Raw genomic sequence first — 20,192 nt, 5'->3', positions numbered from 1 at the left:
TATATATATATACATATATATACATATATATATCATAGGGTTTGGCTTATAGGTGCCAGCCATCCATTTAGCTCTCAAGACCGGGCACAGTGATGGTGCTTAGGAAATGCTTGAGTGGAGGGATGGGCCAACGGATGACCTGGCATAGAGGCTGTTGTGGCACAGTGCATTGTGGGGGAAAGTACACACCATTTGGGAGGAACAAATATGTGGGCACTGCGGGGAGGGACAGGTATGGGCATCTCGGCAAAAGATCCCCAACTAGACTACAGGGAGAGTAAGATGAAAGGCAAGTGTGAGGGCACGTGCATATCACAAGTTGAATACATTACTGAAGAATTCACATCTCTTAGTAAACGTAAACCAACCACCCAACCCTATGTTTACTGTTAGATCAACCTACCTGCTTAGCAAGAGGGCTCATACTTAAAGTTCTTTCTCTTAAAATCGATGGTTTTCAACTCTGGTCTTTATTGACTATGTGGTTTTGCCCCATCTCCTCGATAAGATAGGCTTGTCTTTTCCTTCGCCCACTTTTTTTTTTTTTTTTTTTTTTTTGAGAGAGAGAGAAGGCGCAAGTGAGCGAGGGACAGAGAGAGAATCCCAGGAGGGGCAGAGAGAGAGAGAGAGAGAGAGAGAGAGAAGCGGGGCTCACCTGAAGCAGGACTCCTGTTTTACCCAGAGTGGGGCTCATGTTCACCTAAGTAGGTAAGATAGTCATTTACACCTCATATCCTTTTTAAAATTTCTTAACCAGTAATCAGGTTTTATATTCAGGAGAACTGAGTTGCAGTGAACATACTTCTTTGTTTATCTTTAGAGTTTCTGCGAAAAGTCACGTAAACCAAAACCAAAGGCAACAAGTTGAGACACTGGAAAACTAATCTCCAAGTCTTTTCTCAGATGCCTACGATATGTTAATCAGGAGCATTCCTGGAGACTTCCAGAAGCATGCTTCAGCAAGTCCTTCTCCTGGGCCAGGGAGTTCTCGTTCAGGTTTTAAGCAAATGTAAAACTGGGCACCTGGCTGGCTCAGTCTGTAGAGCATGTGGCTCTTGATCTCAGGGTTGTGAGTTTGAGCCCCACACTGGGTGTAGAGATTACCTAAAAATAAAATCTTAAAAAAAAAAAAAAGAAAATGTAAAACTGATTAAAATGCATTTAAAAATGTGTATCAAAATCCTCTTTCTTATTATCTTATTACTTCTTTAGCTTTTTTCATAACATCACGAGTTTGTTTGGTTTGTTCTTTTATTTGAGAGAACGAGAGAGTGTGCTCATGAGCTGGGGGAGAGGGTCAGAGGAAGACAGAGAATTTTAAGTGGGCTCCATGCTAAGCACAGAGTCCAAGGTGGGGCTCCAGTCCACGACCCCGGGATCATGACCTGAGCTGAAATCAAGAGTCGGCCACTCAACGGACCGAGCCGCCCAGGCACCCCTCCCTAGTTTAGTTTTAAAAGGACTTATTGTCCAGGATTGCCTGTTTCACTACTAAACCTCCTGAGAGAGTACTGGCTGATACTGTCCCAAATACAGAGAGAAAAAAATGGTTTCAAAAAAAACCGATTTTCTTATTTTTTTTTAATTATGAGAAGTTGCATCCCAAGAACAGAGCTGTTTGTACCCCTTAAGTATTGTCTGTTACCTATCTCCTTCACACACAAAAGTTACATCACAAACTATACTCGGGACAATTCAGTCCCCTAGTTTATAGAGTGTCTCTTCAGTGCCGTACCGAATGGTAGAGCACAGCTCGCTCACTCTTGCCTGAAGCTTGGAGGCCAGAGGGTGCTGGGGTAGCCAGAGTGGATTACTGACCACAGGATCTGACTTGCAGGACTTTGAAAAGCCTTTTTCCCCCAAAGCGTTTCTTCCCAATAGCTTATGATTCTTTCCTTGGGAGTAAATCTTCAGGGGCTTTGATAGATTGCCTCCGGGAGAGCTTGGCTAAAGGAAAGCGCTGTTATTTTGGAAGTTGATGAGGAAAGCCCCCATGAACACACCAGTACCTTTTAGCAGCTTGCGAGACTGGGGAGCTGTCACTCTGAGAAGCCACGTGAGGAGCTGAAAGGTGGAACATTTGAGAAGTCTTAAGAGGCAGGTTGTAGATCATAAGAGGTGCGCAGGCATTGTGGGGGCACCAGCAGCCTGCAGAGGGGGAGAAGGCCAGTGAATACAAAGTTCCCCCAGAATTATAGGGGAGATGCTAATTACAGTGTTTGGGAGATATTGGAGCCCTTAATGAAACCTAGAAGATCTATTCAGCAGAACCACCTATGGACAAAGGGGATGATGACCAAGCATGACTTCCTGTTTCTATCTCAAGGTCTCGATTGGCACACTAGCTTTTATCTGGATGACACTTATTGAGCAACTCCCTACCTGGGACTGACCCACGGTGCCAGGAATGCAAAACGAGTATGCTAATGTTTGCATCTAGCTCCATGCAAAAACACTGTGTTACGCATGGTAATCACTTAACCCTGGGTAATATTATTATCATCCTCAGCCCCATTTCACGGATGAGGGAATAAGGCAGAGAGGGATTCCATAGTTTGCCGAGGATCACGCTACCAGCGTCCAGGCTGGGATTCAGACCCAGGCAGTTGGGCTCTAGGCACTAAAGCCCAAGTAATTGACCCCTACCCACTTTGGTGTACTGAGAAGTCACCCCTGGTGTGAAATCATCTGGGAATGTGTTTCTGGGCTGCTTGGTAGCCCGTACCAAAAAGAAAACAGGATTGTTCATCCTCATTAAGGAAGTATTTACTCATACTTGCTATATACTGGCCCCTTTGTAAGTAGTGAAGAGGTAAATGAGACCAATCCCTGCCCTGGAGGAGCTCACAGGCTAAGGGTGAAACAATTCTGTAAACAGAGCATTGTACTGTAGGCTGCAAAGTATCCAAAGGAGGACGTGTATAGAATGCTGCCAGAGGGGCGCCTGGGTGGCTCAGTCGGTTGAGCATCCGACTTCGGCTCAAGTCAGGATCTCGCAGTTCGTGAGTTCGAGCCCCGCGTCGGGCTCTGTGCTGACAGCTCGGAGCCTGGAGCCTGGTGCGGGTTCTGTGCCTCCCCGCAACTCTGCCCCCCCACCCCGTGCTCATGCTCTGTCTCTCTCTGTCTCTCAATAATAAATAAACATTAAAAAAAATAAATAAAAAAGTTAAAAAAAAATAACAAGAATGCTACCAGAGGGGGGCAGACTTCTGTGTTGCTAGTGGCTCCAGGGCACAGGAGCCCCTGTTCTCTGGGGTGGGAAATGCTTTCTTCCCTGGTGCTCTTGAGGAGCCAGGCCCAGAGAAGGCCTCCTTTCCCGACTGCAGGGAAACCTTGGTGACGATTGTCCACTGCTTTGGACCCAGCTGTCTTGCCATCAGCTGGGGACAGTGTTGGCATATCGTTTCATCCCACAAAGCACACCAGCAGGAGGCAGCAGGGGAAGGCAGTTCATTCTGTGGCACGGGGGGGTGGGGGGGGGGATGGAAAGCAGGGAGGAGGATCCCATCTGGATCCTTCTATCACTCGGTACACGGGGGCCAAATGAAGAAGACCCGCCGCCGTCCATTCCTGGCCGCAAACAGTGACTAGGTGACCTCAGGCCGGAGCCAGAACCTTTCTGTGTTTCCTTGACCTTCTTCCCCCAAAAGGAAAAATGCAGGTGCTAAAGTTTGCTTCTCCTTTATGTCCACTAAACCTTTATTCCCCCTACATTTTGTAAATAATCTGTTACTGCATTTACCACAATTGTTTGAAAGTCTCTCTCCCCACCGGAATTTTTAGGATAAAAAAATCACATCTATTGAAAAAAAAAGTTTGATTTAAAAAGTATTTTTATCCCAAACATGGGCTGACACATTGGCACTCTTTTTTTTTTTTTTCAATATATGAAATTTATTGTCAAATTGGTTTCCATACAACACCCAGTGCTCATCCCAAAATGTGACATTGGCGCTCTTAAAATTGAGTACATGAACAAATGAACGAATGAATGAGTCAGCCAATCATTAAATTATTTAGAGGCTTACTCTCTTGAGGATGAGATCAGATAGCACATTATAAGAGGGTGGTGAAAACTTCTAAACAGGTAGTACTCTCTGGGTGCCTGGCTGGCTCAGTTCGCAGAGCACGTGTCTCTTGACCTTGGGGTCATGAGTTCGAGCCCCACGGGGGGAGTGGAGATGACTTAAATAAAAAAATAGTGAGTTAATCAATAATGCTAACTGAATAGTACTCTTTTCGTCCCACTGCAGCAGTTTCCAAGTGCTACATTCTGGGAGTGGCTACGTCGGGATCCCTCAAGAGCTAAAGTGCAGATGCCCCAACGTGCCTTCTAAAAATTCTGAGTCAGTAGGTCTGGGTGGGACTCAGGAAGCCGTCTGTTCTGAGGTTCCCCAAGAGCCCTTGTAGCTAGCATGAGGTCAGGGTGGGAACTCTAACGTGCCATTTCACCTGGCCTTCAGTCTGTCCTGCTTCACTCTGAGGACCGACGGTGATGGCAGTGGCACAGGTCTGGTAGAAACATGGGGGGGGAAGAGCACCCCAGTCCTGCGTGGAGGACCTGGCAAAGCCCTTCCAGCAACTGGCCGTCTCTAACTCTTCCTGAGGTTGTTAACAGGGAAGCTGTCATGAGTACCACAGAGCTGTGGGCAAGCTAACTTTCTCTGGGTTAGTGCAGTGTTCCTAAAACTCTCTGTTGATCCCCTTGTGTGTTTCACGTGGCCTTCCTTCTTCCTCAACTTCATCCCCAGTGATTTTCCAGATGGCCAAATGAAGCTCCTCTAACTCAGCCATGGGCTGGAGCACCAGGGGTAGAATTTTCTAAAGCCCTCTGCTCATGCCCCTGTAAATACTTTCTGCGGATGGTGTCATTTGGTGAAAACCCCAGTTGTGACGGTGTAACAGGAGGGTGGTTGGTGGAGGCTGGGGAGCGGATCGCTTGACTTCTGTTCGACTTCGTCTGCTGCTTATTTGGGAAACTCAGTAGCTGTTTCTCTGGATGCATACACAGCACTCTGCCGTCTCCAAGGGTTCTAGCATGTTGCTCCAAATATGAATTAGGGCAAGAATGATGAGACAGAGTCTCCTCTCTTTAGAGAACAGTTTCTAGCCCTTTATTAAGTCATTAAAAAAAAATGTTTAGGGGCGCCTGGGTGGCTCAGTCGGTTAAGCAGCCGACTTCGGCTCAGGTCATGATCTCGCGGTCTGTGAGTTCAAGCCCCGCGTCGGGCTCTGTGCTGACAGCTCAGAGCCTGGAGCCTGTTTCGGATTCTGTGTCTCCCTCTCTCTGACCCTCCCCTGTTCATGCTCTGTCTCTCTCTGTCTGAAAAAAAATAAAATAAAAACGTTAAAAAAAAATTTTTTTAAATGTTTATTCTTGTTTGTGGGGGGGAGGGACAGAGAGAGGGGGAGAAAGGATTCGAAGCACACGACAACAGAGAGCCTGATGTGGGGCTTGAATCCATGAACCATGAGACCACGACTTGCGCCAGAGTCGGACCCTTAACCGACTGAGTCACTCAGGCGCCCCTATTAAGCCCTCTTTTCAATCCAGGAAGTTCCTAAACACATTAGCATCATTAAAATAGGCGTTGTGTTCGTTAACTTTAGAAGATTATCATTTTAAGGTGAAGAGAAATTGGTGCCGCCCAAAGTTGTGGTTAAAAGCAGGGCCTCAGATAGTCTGGGTTCAAGCCCCGCCTCCAGCCCTTGCTAGCTGTTTGATTAGGACAAGTCGGTTAAATTATCCTTGCCTCTGAAGAAGAATGAAATCATGCCATTTGCAACAACGTGGATGGGACCAGAGGGTCTTACGCTAAATGAAATAAATGAGTCAGAGAAAGACAGGGATCATATGTTTTCACTCATATGTGGAAATTGAGAAGCTTAACAGAAGACCATGAGGGAAGAGAAAGAAAAAAAATTATAATCAGAGAGGGAGGCAAACCATAAGAGACCCTCTTTAAAAAAAAAAAAAAAACTAATGTTTATTTCCTTGTGAGAGAGAGACAGAGCATGAGCAGGGGAGGGGCAGAGAGAGAGGGAGACACAGAATCCGAAGCAGGCTCCAGGCTCCGAGCTGTCAGCACAGAGCCCGACGCAGGGCTCGATCTCACGCACTGTGAGATCATGATCTGAGCTGAAGTCGGACACTTAACCGATTGAGCCACCCAGGCGCCCCCATAAGAGACTCTTAAATCCAGAGAACAAACTGAGGGTGGAAGGGGATGGGGAAAATGGGTGATGGGCATTGAGGAGGGGACTTGTTGGGATGAGCACTGGGTGTTGTATGTAAGTGATGAATCACAAGAATCTACTCCCGAAACCCAAGAGCACACTGGATATGATGTATGTTAGCCAACCTGATAAATTATATAAAAAATGTTTTTTCCTTGCCTCAATTTCTTCTTCAATACAATGGGGATACTTAAATCTCCCTCACAGATTGTTTTAGGGCCAACTGAATAAGAAAACACATGCCAGAAACTATGAAAAATGCTGGGCACATAATAAGCCTTCAAATGTTGGCAATATTATCATTTGTTTAGTGAACAAGCTTTTTTGAGGAACTCCTAAGTGCCATTTTACATAAAAAGACAAACTATAGTGCCGTATACTCATATGAAAAGACTCTAACCATATTATCAAATTAAAAGTGTAACTTGAGGGTCACCTGAGTGGCCCAGTCTGTTAAGCGTCTGGCTTCGGTTCAAGTCATAATTTCACAGCTTGTGAGTTCGAGCCCCGCATCGGGCTCTGTGCTGACACCTCAGAGCCTGGAGCCTGCTTTGGATTCTGGGTCTCCCTCTCTCTCTGCCCCTCCCCTGCTCATGCTCTGTCTCTCTCTCTCTCTCTCAAAACTAAATACACGTTAAAATAAATAAATAAAAGGGTAACTTGAAATGAAGTTCTGCAAATAAATTTTAAGAGTATAGTTTTACATATTGACATTTATATGTATGTGTGTATTTATAGCTATGTATGTATTCTATGCATGTATTCAAGCATAGAAATACATCTGAAAACAAAAGTCTGTTAGCAAGTTATTACCAGTGAGGAAACAATTCAGTTTTATGAAGGGAGAAGTTCTAGAAGGTAAAGATGATGCACAAATACAAGATAGGCTTTTGCTAATAAGATGTTAGCATAGCGCCCAGTTGTAATATCATTTGTTATTATCATGAGTCTAATATACCACGTGTTGGACTACAATCATTCCTTCACAAATTCTGTAAACATTTATGCAACACCCACGGCATGCCAGGCCCCTGGTAGGCAGTGGGAAGAATACATAAGGCCTGACCTCGCTGCCTCCGGGAAGGTTTCAGTGTAGAAGAGGCATAGAGATCACCAAAAATGAAACATCATTTCTGCAGCAATATGATCATTTTATAATTGCGACGGAAACATTAGCCAGAACTCCCGGAGTGTTTACGAATGTGCTAGGACATTATTGACTGCCATCTGTGATTGCCACAATTATTCTATTTTGATGCTATTCTTTATAACCAAACTAGACTGCTACAGAGTTAGAGAATTAGTGACCAGAAACCTAATATGACTGCCTCAATGTGTTATTTCTACGCGCTATGATATGATCCGGCATTCCCAAGGATTTGGCCACCTTGATGCCTTTCAAAAACCCGGCCCAGAAAATGCATATTCCGTTTTTTTCCAGGTGGTTTCTTCCCATAATTGTATGTAAAATCATGTTGCTAGTGCCTTAATCTCCCTGATTTGTCAGCCTATTAAAGTCCTCTTGATTGCATGTGTTTTTTTTTCTTTTAATAACCTGCCTTGAAGAAGGTTAAGCTGAAACCACTCCTCAGCTTCCAAGATGTTGCCATCCAAATTGCATGCGCTTTTCTGCCTCTGCAGCAGCCTCGCACTGGTTCATCCTTTTGACTGGCAAGACCTAAATCCTGTTGCCCATATTAGATCATCAGGTAAGAGGCATCTTTGTTCCAGGGTTTGAGCAACTGATCTGTGGCCAGATTCCACGTGGCCACACGTGGATTCCACGTGGTCCACATGTGTGGACTTCTAACCAAGTTCTATTATAAAAGGGCTCATGGAGACCTGTTCTCCTGGGCTTGGGGAGAGAGCCTCGCTTTCTCCTCATTGCAACTGAAACTGAAGAAGCGCCTGTCTTCTTCAATATCATGACTGCAGGACAGAACCAAGATGAGGCATTTTCAGACAGACTGGAAGCTCAGCTGGCAACCACTGTGGAGAACTTCCTCAACGTGGCCCCTCCTGTCCCTCACTGCCCTAGCCCGCTCTCACTCAGGCGCAGTGACACAAAGCCCCTGGAGTTCTCTCAGAGGCAACCTCAAAACCTGCTCCCATGAAGGTGAAGGAGAGGCAGGTGTCTTGATCAACAGGTGTAGTCTTGGTTAGTACTGGGAGGGGGGGGGGTGGTGTGAGAAGACGACCATTTAGGCTCTTGGGGTCCAGAGGGAAACCATGTTTTCTATGTTATCACAAGGGGAAGCAGGGACCAGCTGAAGAGCTCCAGGGGAGAATGGATGCACATCTCTTGCTCTCTCTTACCTTGTGGTGGGAGGGAAGGGGAGGAGGGGAAGGCTTAGTCAGGCCCAGAAGAGGTGGCCAGAGTGGGACAGCCACCTCTAGAAAGGTACATCTGCCATCACCGAGAAGGACCTGTATTGCAAAGAGATTGCTTCCGGAGTTTTGTGGGTTCCTGCCAATCCCAGAGCGTGGTGATGCACAGTCTTCTCTGTCCAGCTTCTCCTCAGGTGAGCAGTGTAGGTGGCTTCTGAAGCCACAGACCTGGTGACTCTGGATCTAGCTGTTCAGGTTTGATGGGTGACTCCTTACTGTAACATTTACAAAAGGGCTTTCATAACCCTGCACCTGATAAATACTGCCTTGCTTTGTAGTTGGCAAAGCAGATGCATCGGTCAGACAGACTATATGTTGTATCTGTATTTACACAGGAAATGGCATAATATCTCACAGGTGCATTCATTCAACAACACTTATCAGGAAGTTGAGTCATCGCTGATACACCGGTGACTAAGACAGTGAGCTTGTGGTCAAGCTCAAGGACCTTCCAGCCTAGTGAAGTTAATTTTCCCATTACCTTTTCCAAGGATTGGAAACGAGTAACATCTTACCCGACGGACAGATTATCAGCTAGGAGACATTTACATCATGCACTTTTTATTGGCTCAGGGTGGGAATTTCAAAGCATGTTTTATATCCCATGTTTGAAAGTCACGGGAGGGCTGTCATTGGACTGGCAGAAACTTAAGAACAGGGACACTACATTATTCATCTTTTGTAGTCCCACAGTCAAGGCCAGTGTCCCATTCGGTCTTGAGCAACCGAACGCATACATATTTTGTAAATTGTTAGAAATCCTTGGTTAAATAAAGGATTAGGATAATAGATGGTTGTTCATATCCTAACTGAGTATGTAGAAAACATGGTTATGCAGGTAAAGTATGGGCTAGAAATATCCTTTTTGTTAATGGAGGACATAAAGCTGTATAAGAAAATGTTACGTTCCTAGCGTGTATACAATCCATCTCGAAACCCAGGAGTGAGTATCAGGAATATTTGACAAATGAACACCCCAAAAAATGTATTGTAAGATTAATAGCCTATAAATAGTCCAGAGTTTCTGACGCTCCTATTAAAATAAAGTTGAAGAAAAACAAGGAGTGACATCTATGAGTTCTGAACCACAAACTGTATCATCTAGAGGATGGACGCTCAACCTGATAAGACTCCTCGTTTCTCCCTTCATGATGAGTCCTGATAGATGATTGGAGAACAGGAAACCGGGGACAATGGCTGGATTACCTGCAGGCTAATGAAACTTTTCTGTACCCCCCTGGCACTGAACAGCCACAGGGCTCGGTAGACCTACACCCACACCTGGGTTAGCTCCAAGATTCCTGAGGGGCCGTCTTCAAATGGGCAGAACTGTAGACTCACCTTGACCTGCGGCTCCTGAATGCTGAGCAAGGGGGCTTTTTGGTAGAGCAGGATTTAGAGAACCAGGGCACTCCTAGGTAATTGGAGAAGGTTCCCAGAGCCGAGGTGGAATTGAGATCTCACAAGAGAAACCTTGTGGGCCTTGGAACCCTCCCATTACTCTAGAACTGAACTCCTAATTTCCAGAGGTAGAGTACCTCCAAGGCGGCTGTGCGTTCTCTGGGCTCCTCATCAAACTCCATGAGCCGTAGCCCTCCCCTTCGATGCCCGTACCATCACATCATGGCTGATGTGGGTGGGGGCACAGCCGGACACAGCCTGCCCCTCACAGAGGGAAAGGCAGGGCTTAACATCTCCCTGTTACACCACGAAGCCTGACTTGGTAGACAATCTTAAATGGGAAAGAAAGAGCCTTTTGTGATTCTAAATACCACTGAAACCGTTAGCCTTTACAGGTAAAGTGGGTTGTTGTTGTTGTTGTTGTTTAAATGTCTGAGGAAATACTTTGGATTTTGAATCTGCCCAAAGGGAAAATAGTATGGTCTAGTTTCCATCTGCTCAAACTCTTCTGAGGGCTTGAATCTGGGTAGCCAGAGTTAACTCCCTCTAGGTAAGGGACACACAGTGTCAGTTGTCTGTTGCTGATGTGTTCTGTGCTAGGCCCTTGACTTCTACCATCACTTCATTCTCACAGCTGTCCTGCAGGTTGTCAAGTGCTTTTTTCCGCCATTTTACAAATGAGAATAAGAGAGGGGAGCAACTTGCCTAGGCCAGAGCACCATAACTTCTCAGGGGTACAGCTGGAATCCAAAATAGGATTACTTGGCTCTAATACCCCAGGCCATTCATCTCACTCCCACCTTCCTTGGAACTAGCTCCTACTATTGGACTATGAATGGCAGATCAGGTGGTCTGGTACCTTCGCCTAGTCGTTTTGTAAACTTGAATAGGCACAGCCTTTCTGATTTAGTAGAATTGGGGTACGGCTGAAGATCCTGATTTCCAAGCTCCCAGTGATGCTGATTCTTGGACCAACTTTGACTAGCAAGCCTCATGTATTGAAGGGCTCATCGCTGGCAAGTGCTTCACACATTAGTCACCGACATGAAAGACAGGCTTCTTCTCAGACCTCAGAACATTTATGGGTGATGCCCCATGATATCGACATAAGTTCCATACCTAAAACGGCTCCCTGTGTCTTAGTGGCAGAGGCAGAATGCGATGGAAAGCTTGAAGGAGTCTGTCGAGCAGTGAAATCGATTCGCACAGTATCAAGTAGGCAAGCTCAGAAAGACAAATAGAAAAGTGAAAGTCTGGCTATAATGATAGTTGCACTCACCATCTTACCAAGTAAATACGGATTCAACTGGGATTCAGAAAGGAGGGTAACAGGCAAAACTGCAGGTGTGTTGAAGAGTTTAGGCACCAAAGAAGGAGAAACAGTTTCAAGAGTGGGTGGGTAAAAGAATATATACCATAAAGGGGTTGATGCAGATGAGAGCCTGGTGAGCCGTGGAAAAGCTCAGCTCAGCTTACTTTCACAAAGATTTACGGAGCACCAGCTGTGTGCCAACATTAAGATCTGAAGATACAAAAGTACACAGCTCTTAAGAAATCGCCTAGTGTGGGAAGCAGAGCGTACAAACACGTAATTTTAATACGATAGGAAAAAAAGAATGATAGAAACACATAGAGGGAACTGATTTAATAATGAGAATGAAACAAGTCTGGGGAATGAGGGAAGGCTTCGGAGAAGACCTGACATCTGATCAGGATGTTAAAGGGTGAACAGGAGTTTGCCCCTGGGATTTCAAACACAAGGAATAGAATTTATAAAGGTGCCGGGGCGTCGAACAGCTCCGTGTATCGCTCAGGAGTGCTGGAGCCCATGGAAGGCAGGTAAAGAAAAAGCAGAAGAGTACAAGGCAGTAGACCTTCAGATCACTGAGGGTCTTTCTTACAGTGCCCAAGAACTTGGGATGTACCTTACGCCCCTATGAAATCTACACATTTCAACTCCAGAACATTGGAAGGATAGGCCACATTCGTGCCTCAAGTAGCAATGGAACTAGCTTAGGAAGACGTGTAGATTTAAATACCGTCTACAAACTGCCTTCCAAAAAGATTCCAATATATTCCTCATTCAGAAATAGCCACTTAGTGATCGGAAGCCATTGACAAATTCTAAGAAGAGTAGCCTGGTAAAGTGTGAAGGATGCATTTGAAGGTTAAGATCCAAGATGAATAGGACAGTTAGGAGAGATGGCAACTGTCTGAGACCTTGAAAGTGTAAATAGACAATTAGGGGATCAGGGCTATACTGGAGAGAGAATTTTAGGCTAAAAACAAAATGTTAAAATTGAGACTCGTTGGATGGAGGGGTTTGATGAGAAGGACATAGGAGGAGGATTCCCAGGTTTCTGACTCGGGATACACGAGCTAGGAAATGCTGGAGCTGCAGGTTGTGTGGTTGGGGGATGAGGAAGGAGAGTTGCGAGATGGCCATTCGATCTTATTTTGGACCATTGGCCTTGATGTTCCAAAGGGAAGGATAGCAGGTAGAGGCACCCAACGGGAAGTTGTAAGCCCAAATCTGAAGTGTGAGATAAGGTTCCTGTTTGGGAAAAACAGTCGGGGGAAGGGGTTTTTAACATGATCTGGATCAGAACAGAGGCTAAGGGCAAGGCTGTAAGTGTTAGGAGGTGATGGTCTTAAGCATCTTAAGAAATGTCTACCTCTATCTTTATTCCCCCACAATACTTTGCTTGTATCAGGCCTTTAATAATTATTTGCATATTTTACTAGTTAGGTAAAGAAATGAAGGAGGCCAAAAACGAAGGGGTGTAACTTAATTCCCTTGGAATTTCCTTTTGCATGATAAAGTCTGGGGTGTAATGGATGACAGTGAGATAATATTTACTTTTTTTTTTTTTTCAGCATGGGTCAATAAAATACAAGCTCTGATGGCTGCTGCAAGCTTAGGCCAAACTAAAATTCCCAAAGGAAATGGCTCTTACTCTGTCGGTTGTACAGACTTGATGTTTGATTACAGTAATAAGGTAATGCTTTGATTAATAGCACTAATCTTTATGTTCTGACATTGACTGTCCCTGTGGTCCCCTAGAAGGTTTTGAAACTTGCTCTTGCCCTCACCTGAGAATGACTCATGTTGTTATTTATGTTGTTGCATAAGAAGCCTTTTGCTACGTAAGTCTTTCCCAGATTTGTTGCTATCATCTGATTTATTTATCTATAAGCTCTATTTTCCCCTTCCTTAATGGTTGAAACCAGCCTGCTCATGCTTTCTTTTCACTCAGAAAACATGTTTCCCCTTCTCTTTCTACTGTATTCAGGCACCACAGCAGCTTAAAAAGTTCTCTCTGGACCTCCTTGTGAACAACCGAGGTTTCCCCTCTAATTAAATATGCCAAATAGCTGTTGGGACATAATGGAGAAGCAACTTCACTAAAAGTACATTGATTTCTTTTCCTCTCCAGGGCACCTTCTTGCGTTTGTATTATCCATCCCAAGAGGATGACCACTCTGACACCCTTTGGATCCCAAACAAAGAATATTTTTTTGGTCTTAGTAAATTTCTTGGAACACACTGGCTTATGGGCAAAATACTGAGCTTCTTTTTTGGTAAGATTTCTGTTGATCCTGCTTTGGTAGGCTCTAGAATATAAGAAAACCTTGAAAACAGCAGGAGTTTCTGGCAAAGATCAAAGTAGATTCTCTCCAGTCTAAACTTCTAAGATGACAAATTGCTTCTTAAAAGCCCAGGCAACTGTCAGAGAAGCAGGGGTTCTCGTTTTGTTCGTTTTGCATATATCGGGGTATATGGAGGTAGGGAAAGTGCCAGACTTAAAGACGGCTGTAATATCTGCCTGTGGCAGATATTCTTTGATATTCCTGCTCATATACTGCAGGGAAGCAATAATCTGGTAAGTGCCCACTTCCCTTTTGTATGCTTTGTGCGAAAGTGAAAACTAATTTCTCACCCGTCAGAAATGATGAGACTCCGCTCTCATTCCCATCTCCTACCCGCCAAGGGACCAGCCTCCCTCACCAAGACAATCTGATGTGCATTCCCCACTTCATTTGTCTACTTATAACTAATATAGACATTTCCTTCCTTATCTGTTTGACCAGACACTACTGTTGGGCCGGTGTCGACTACATCTTCAAATTTCCCTCTCAAAACTACCTGCCACTTTTGGCATTCTTTGAAACATCTCCTTGGAGTTTTCCTAAAAACCACCTAATAACAGAAATGATGGAACCGTAACTAACACCTCTTTATGGTGCCGAATAAGTTAACAGATCACTTCCACGGCAATCATCACGTTCAAGCTTTATGACTGCCTCTCCATTTTATAAATGAGAAAATGAAACACAAATAACTCATGGTGATAATGACAATAGCAATGGAGAAGTGAAACGAGGGAAGACAATGCCTTCCACGTTGAGTCCCTTCTTACGGCACGAGATAGGCGCTTTACATATGTTGCCTACTTAGATAACATTCTCACAAAAGCCCTATCAGGTATCATTTCCTCCATTGTGCAAAAGAGGAATCGGAGACTCGGAGAGTTCTCGTTACTTGCTCAAGGTCAATAGTAAGTGGTAGAGCTGCATCCAAAGGCACATCCGAGTATGAAGTCAGCGGTCTGTCTTGATCATTACCAAATTAGCATGGAATGAAAGGAGATTTGAAGATTCTGGTTCTCAGGGTAACGCTCCTGAGGTTTATTCGGTAGTTTGGTTTCAGAATAGTCCCTTTGAAGTTTCACCAAGACCCGGGGTTAGTGCTCAGGAACAGCCTTCTGAATACACCTGTAAGGGGTAAAGTGTCTCACCCTCAGTTCAGAGCTGGCAGTGAAAACTGATAATTCATGATTTTACCGTCTTAGGAAAAACTACATGCTTCAGGTCTTTGGGTGTTAAGTATCTAGCAGCAGACTTTTTAATGAATTTACTATTAGTACATAAAAACATAAGTATAAATTCCATGAGTTAGGATTTCTACTAAGAAGATGTAAATTAAATTAGGCGGCAACATTCAAGTCGGAGCAAACACTAATTATAATCTCTCGTTGTCTAGGTTCAATGACAACTCCTGCAAACTGGAATTCTCCTCTGAGGACTGGTGAAAAATACCCACTAATAGTTTTTTCTCATGGTCTTGGAGCATTCCGGTAACGTGTGAGAGGAAAACTTTTAACCCCTAAGGTCCAATGGCAATGCATTCCCTGCCCTCCCCTCGCAAAAAGAAGAGCAGAGTATGGAGTATCATGGTCACCCCCGTTTTGCAGGAATTGGGGTTCCTCAAATGTTGACCATGGTCTATTGATCAGTCCAGCCCTATCTGGTCAAGTAGTTTGTTCTCTCCTTCCAGCTCATGGGGACTAGCCTCATGACGAGGACAGAAGAGGTGGCATTTGGGGCTGTCACCCTTCTATAGTATAATACACTCTCACAACCATCCCCTGGATTAGCTCAGGTCTTCTGAGAAGCGTGCACCAAGATTGGATTGGCTATAAAAGACATTTATGGAGAGAAATGCCCGTGAAGGATAGAGGGAACAGAGAGGAAAAGACAGAATCTTCAGATCATGATGCAGGTTGGACACTTGGGAAGGAGATGGGGAATGGAGAGATTGGGTATGGAGAATCCCAGATTACAGCACAGTTCTAGCAGAGACTGGACCAGGCCAAATGAGAGAGTGCTTAACTCGAAGTTGCTCATCAAAGGAGCCTCGCATCTCACGGGAATGGGTCTCCATTGGTACCCGTGCCATGCCCAGTCACTGGGCACAGCCCAAAGGAAGCTTAGCTGGTGGTGGTGGATCCAAAGGCGGAGGGGCTCAGTGGGATCTTTAGTCAACTACGCTCTCTGTGGCATGATCTCAGAGTGGCACGTTTTCATGACCACCACACCCACGTCTCCTCTGTTTTCTCAACTGCCTACCTTTCTTTCTACCTCAGAGGATTATAAGACTTTCAGAAAATAAAAGGTGGCTTTTAGTTGGCCAGAAGTTGGGTAGCTTCTGCAATAAGAAATTATCTTCGGTACTTCAATTGGAGCCATTTCTTTGATTTCTACCAGACCAGTGGTTGGCACGTTAGAATCTGAGGACCAAGGCTAGCCTGCTGCTCAGTTCTATAAATAAAGCTTTACTGAAACACATCCACACTCATTCGTCTTTCGCATTGTCTGCAGCGACTTTTGTGCTATGACAGCAGAGTTGAGCAGCTGTGATAGATATCATATTGCCCACTAAGCTGGGAATATTTACACTCTGGCCTTTTACAGAAGACGTTTGCTGATCCCTGTACTAGACCCATTTCCCCTTCCTGGGTAGATTGCGTATCTTCAACAATAGAGGACATCGTTCCCACTACCTCTCTTTGGTTCTCTATTGCCATTTCCTATTGAATGCATGACACGAGAAGATCGTCCAGAATGAGGAACTGGAAGGGGTCAATGCAGCTACTTAGCACATGATTGTTTCCAGTCATTTAAATAACTAACAGTTGACATGTGTTCAGCCTTTCCCCTGTTTTAGATGTGGTTATAAGCACTGAAAACATATTAATGTCCTTAATCCTTACAAGAATCCCACCAGTTATCATAGTGTTGCAGAGGACAGATAAGTGACTTATCCAAAGCAGTGGTAGATTCAAATGTAGTGGTCAGACAGCAGGTCGTGTTCTCTTCAGCACCACACTGCACTGCCTTCCTACATACGCTGTCTTAGCAAAACCTTCTAACTGTTCTAAAGCAAAGGCTTTATAAAGTCCCATTTTATAGGTGCAGACAAAGATCTGGTCATGCAATTGCCTAAAGTTATATACCTGGTCGGTGGTAGGACCAAGATTAAAATCCAGCGCTCTCAAAGGCAATATTTAGAATCACTGCATCACGGTTTCTCAACCTCAGGACTACTGACATTTCTCAGAATTTCTTATCGTGGAGGGTAGCCCTGTGCACTGTAGGATTTTTAACAGCATCCCTCTATCCACTGGATGCCAACAGCACCCTCTGCCCGGTCATGATAATGAAGTTACCTCCAGACATTGTCAGGTATCCCCCGAGAGGCAGAAGTGTGACCCCTTTGAGAACCACAGCTCTCTGGTGTTCCCCTGGGCACTACCACAGGCGTGTGATGGCTTCCACATTCCGAGGCTCGTTAGTGGACCCCGCCTTTGCATGACAGCTATTTCAGTGCTTCCTGTTTGTTTGTTTGTTTTGTTTTGAAGGACAATTTATTCTGCTGTTGGCATTGATCTTGCATCTCATGGGTTCATAGTTGCTGCTGTAGAACACAGGTATGTCGCCTGGGCTCTGACTTCCAAGAAGATTTATAAAAAGAAATCAGTGAAATTGTCAACTATGGTTACGTGATGAGGGGATAAAAGGGGACTGAGTTAAATTGTCAAGAGTTGAAAACCAGCTAGCATTTCTAGAGTTGTCATTGTGTGCCATGTTCATACATCATTGAATCTTTGGAACAACCCTCTGAAATGGTTACTGTTGTCACTCTTTTAAGGAGGAGGAAAAATGAAGCTGGGAAAGGTTGAGTAACTTGCTGAAAATCACACAGTGAAAAAATGGCAGCACTGGGATTGGATTCCACGCATGAGTTTGCGAGGGGGCCTCCTAGAACAATGACGATAGGACGGGTTGACTTGACCTGCAGCGATGGCTCTTTCTGAGGACTCCCTTGGGGGCCTCTTTGGTTTTATTTTTATTTTCATTTATTTATTTTTAAAATATAATTTATTGTCAAGTTAGTCATCACACAGTGTGCTCTTGGCTTCGGGAGTAGATTCCCGTGATTCATCCCTTACTTACAACACCCAGTGCTCATCCCAGCAAGTGCCCTCATCAATGCCCATCACCCATTTTGCCCCTCTCCTCCGCCCCTCCCCCCGCAACCCTCAGTTTGTTCTCTGTATTTCAGAGTCTCTTCTGGTTTGCCTCCCTCTCTGTTTGTGACTATTTTTTTCCCCTTTCCCTTCCCCCACGGTCTTCTGTTAAGTTCCTCACAGTCCACAGACGAGTGAGAACGGTTTTAAAACAAAGGTAGAGTGGAAGAAGAAAGGGAAGTCGGAAAGATCAGAGTGAAGTGCGGGATGGGGATGAGGAAGAGCGAATGTAAGTAATTGATTTGTTTGTGTTGTAGAGACGGATCTGCGTCTGCGACTTACTATTTCAGGGACCAGTCTGCTGTAGAAATAGGGAACAAGTCTTGGCTCTATCTTAAAACCCTAAAACCAGGGGACCAGGAGGTGCCTCTACGAAATGAGCAGGTACATTGCAGGAGGTGGCATGGTGACTAAAAATCGTATGCACGATGATGATGCTTGCTGATTTAATTTGCACATGGTAAGGTCTGCTCCGAGCTCTCCCATTTCCCATTCCCAAAAGGCCTGTTGGAAGATCTTCAGAGTGATACAGCTCCCTTGATGAAAAGTCTGGATCAGATCTGGATCTGGTAAAAAAAAAAAAGACCAACATAAAAATCTTGAGAGATGACAGTAGATATTCAGAAATCATTGGCATCAGAACTTCTCATTTTAGGGGCGCCTGGCTGGCTCAGTCGGTTGAGCGTCCGACTTCGGCTCAGGTCATGATCTCACGGTCCGTGAGTTCGAGCCCCGCGTCAGGCTCTGTGCTGACAGCTCTTGCTTCAGATTCTGTGCCTCCCTCTCTCTCTGACCCTCCCCCATTCATGCTCTGTCCCTCTCTGTCTCAAAAATAAATAAATAAATATTTTTAAAAACTAAAAAAGCAAAAGAACTTCTAATTTTAGAATCTCAGAGGTGCTAGAAAAGGAATCCATAAATACCCTCGCTGCCAAGGCAATATTAAAAGCACTACTTTTTGGAGAAGCAGTATAGGACAGTATTAAGAGTCCAGGCCTTAGAATCCAAATTTCTATGTTTGAATCCTGATGCCCTCGCTTCCTAGTGGGATGATCTCGATCAAGCGACTTACTCTATTTTGCTTCTATGTTTTACCTGTTGCAAAGGTAGTGAATAATAACCGTATTTGGCTCACGGGGGAGTCTGGAAGATAAGTGATAGAGGGCACATTGGCTTCCACCTTTGTGCCAAGCTTTACTACAATGGGCGTTTTCCATATGTCATTGCATCTAACCCCACCCACATTTCACTGAGGTAGGCATTATTACACAACAAATGGGAGCTGCGGAAGTTAAGGAAACCGTCTGAAGTCACACCGTGGGGAAGCAGCAGAGACAGGATCTGGACTCAGCTGTAACTACCTGCAGGGCTAAAGCCTGTGTCCTTACACTAGGTTGTGTTCCAGTCACTAATCACTGAGACATTTGTAGTTTATAAGCAATCAATCGTCTTTCCCACACGCAACTCGTACACACACTTTAAAATAAGTATCGCAGCTTCTTTACCGGTCATTTCCTTGTTCTAATAATCACACTAGGTGCGCCAAAGGGCAAAGGAGTGTTCCCAGGCTCTCGATTTGATTCTGGAAATTGATCGTGGAAGGCCAGTGAAGAATGCATTAGACATAGAGTTTGATATGGAACAACTGAAGGTGAGCTTGAAAAAAGTCATTTCCGTTGTCCTGTAGTTCTTTATTGTTCCTTATCATCTGTTTTTCTGCTGTAATGCATGGAACCGTGTGACAAAAGGCTGCAAATTAAAAAAAAAAAAGTGTATGTGAAGTATTATAGTGATGAGGAATGAACTAGGCTGAACTGTAGATGAGATTGCCCACAGTCACCTTTGAGCTACAGAAGCAGCCGTTTCTGTGGTTCAACTCAAGAGCTCCAGCAGAAGTGTCGTCATTTCTCGGATGGCTCTTGCATATTGTTGAGCGTGATCCTGAAATGGTGGCCAAAAGTTTTCAGCAGAATATGGACAGGAGGTGGAAGAGTATCAAAGTGGAGGGCATGCACAAAGACCCAAGAGTGTGTATGGAGGACGGAGGACAGGGAGTAGAGGGGACTAGGTAGAAGGGCTTCAGTCTGGGTAGAAGATGATCGTCTGTTCTCCTGACACAGTGAAGAGTTTCTTGTCCCTCGACTGTCTACTCCCTCTCCTGTCTCCATGATTTTGTACATGTTTTCCCCTTGGCCTGACACATTCTTCTCCCTGAGTCCTGCTTAATCTTCATCTCAAGTCAGGCATCACCTCCTCCGAGAAGCTTTCTTGGACCCCATTGTCACCCCTGCCCTG

At 44.8% G+C, this 20,192-nt stretch overlaps 1 protein-coding gene and 1 long non-coding RNA gene across 5 annotated transcripts in view; one reads left to right on the top strand and one right to left on the bottom strand.

The window, feature by feature from the left end:
* PLA2G7 (phospholipase A2 group VII) overlaps nt 1-20,192 on the top strand; it is a 39,892-nt gene that overhangs the window by 13,856 nt on the left and 5,844 nt on the right. For 2 of the 4 annotated variants that reach the window (XM_045057623.1, XM_023254043.2), the window contains exons 2-8: nt 7,804-7,946; nt 12,904-13,025; nt 13,464-13,608; nt 15,071-15,164; nt 17,229-17,297; nt 18,155-18,281; nt 19,435-19,548. In XM_045057623.1, coding sequence (XP_044913558.1) covers nt 7,838-7,946; nt 12,904-13,025; nt 13,464-13,608; nt 15,071-15,164; nt 17,229-17,297; nt 18,155-18,281; nt 19,435-19,548 — 780 coding nt within the window. In that variant the 5' untranslated portion in view covers nt 7,804-7,837. Of the gene's footprint in view, nt 1-7,803; nt 7,947-8,172; nt 8,396-12,903; nt 13,026-13,463; nt 13,609-15,070; nt 15,165-17,228; nt 17,298-18,154; nt 18,282-19,434; nt 19,549-20,192 lie in introns of those variants that run through there. The other 2 variants (XM_045057622.1, XM_023254044.2) reach the window with 2 other exon arrangements.
* LOC109499693 lies at nt 18,330-19,142 on the bottom strand. The gene is made up of 2 exons (XR_002157118.2): nt 18,993-19,142; nt 18,330-18,463 (listed from the first exon to the last, which is right to left on the bottom strand). It is a non-coding gene; the product is annotated as an uncharacterized LOC109499693 (long non-coding RNA).

This window comes from Felis catus, chromosome B2 (genome assembly GCF_018350175.1).
Source record: "Felis catus isolate Fca126 chromosome B2, F.catus_Fca126_mat1.0, whole genome shotgun sequence".
NCBI classification, from domain to species: domain Eukaryota; kingdom Metazoa; phylum Chordata; class Mammalia; order Carnivora; family Felidae; genus Felis; species Felis catus.
This window is presented reverse-complemented; position numbering and strand designations above follow the sequence as displayed.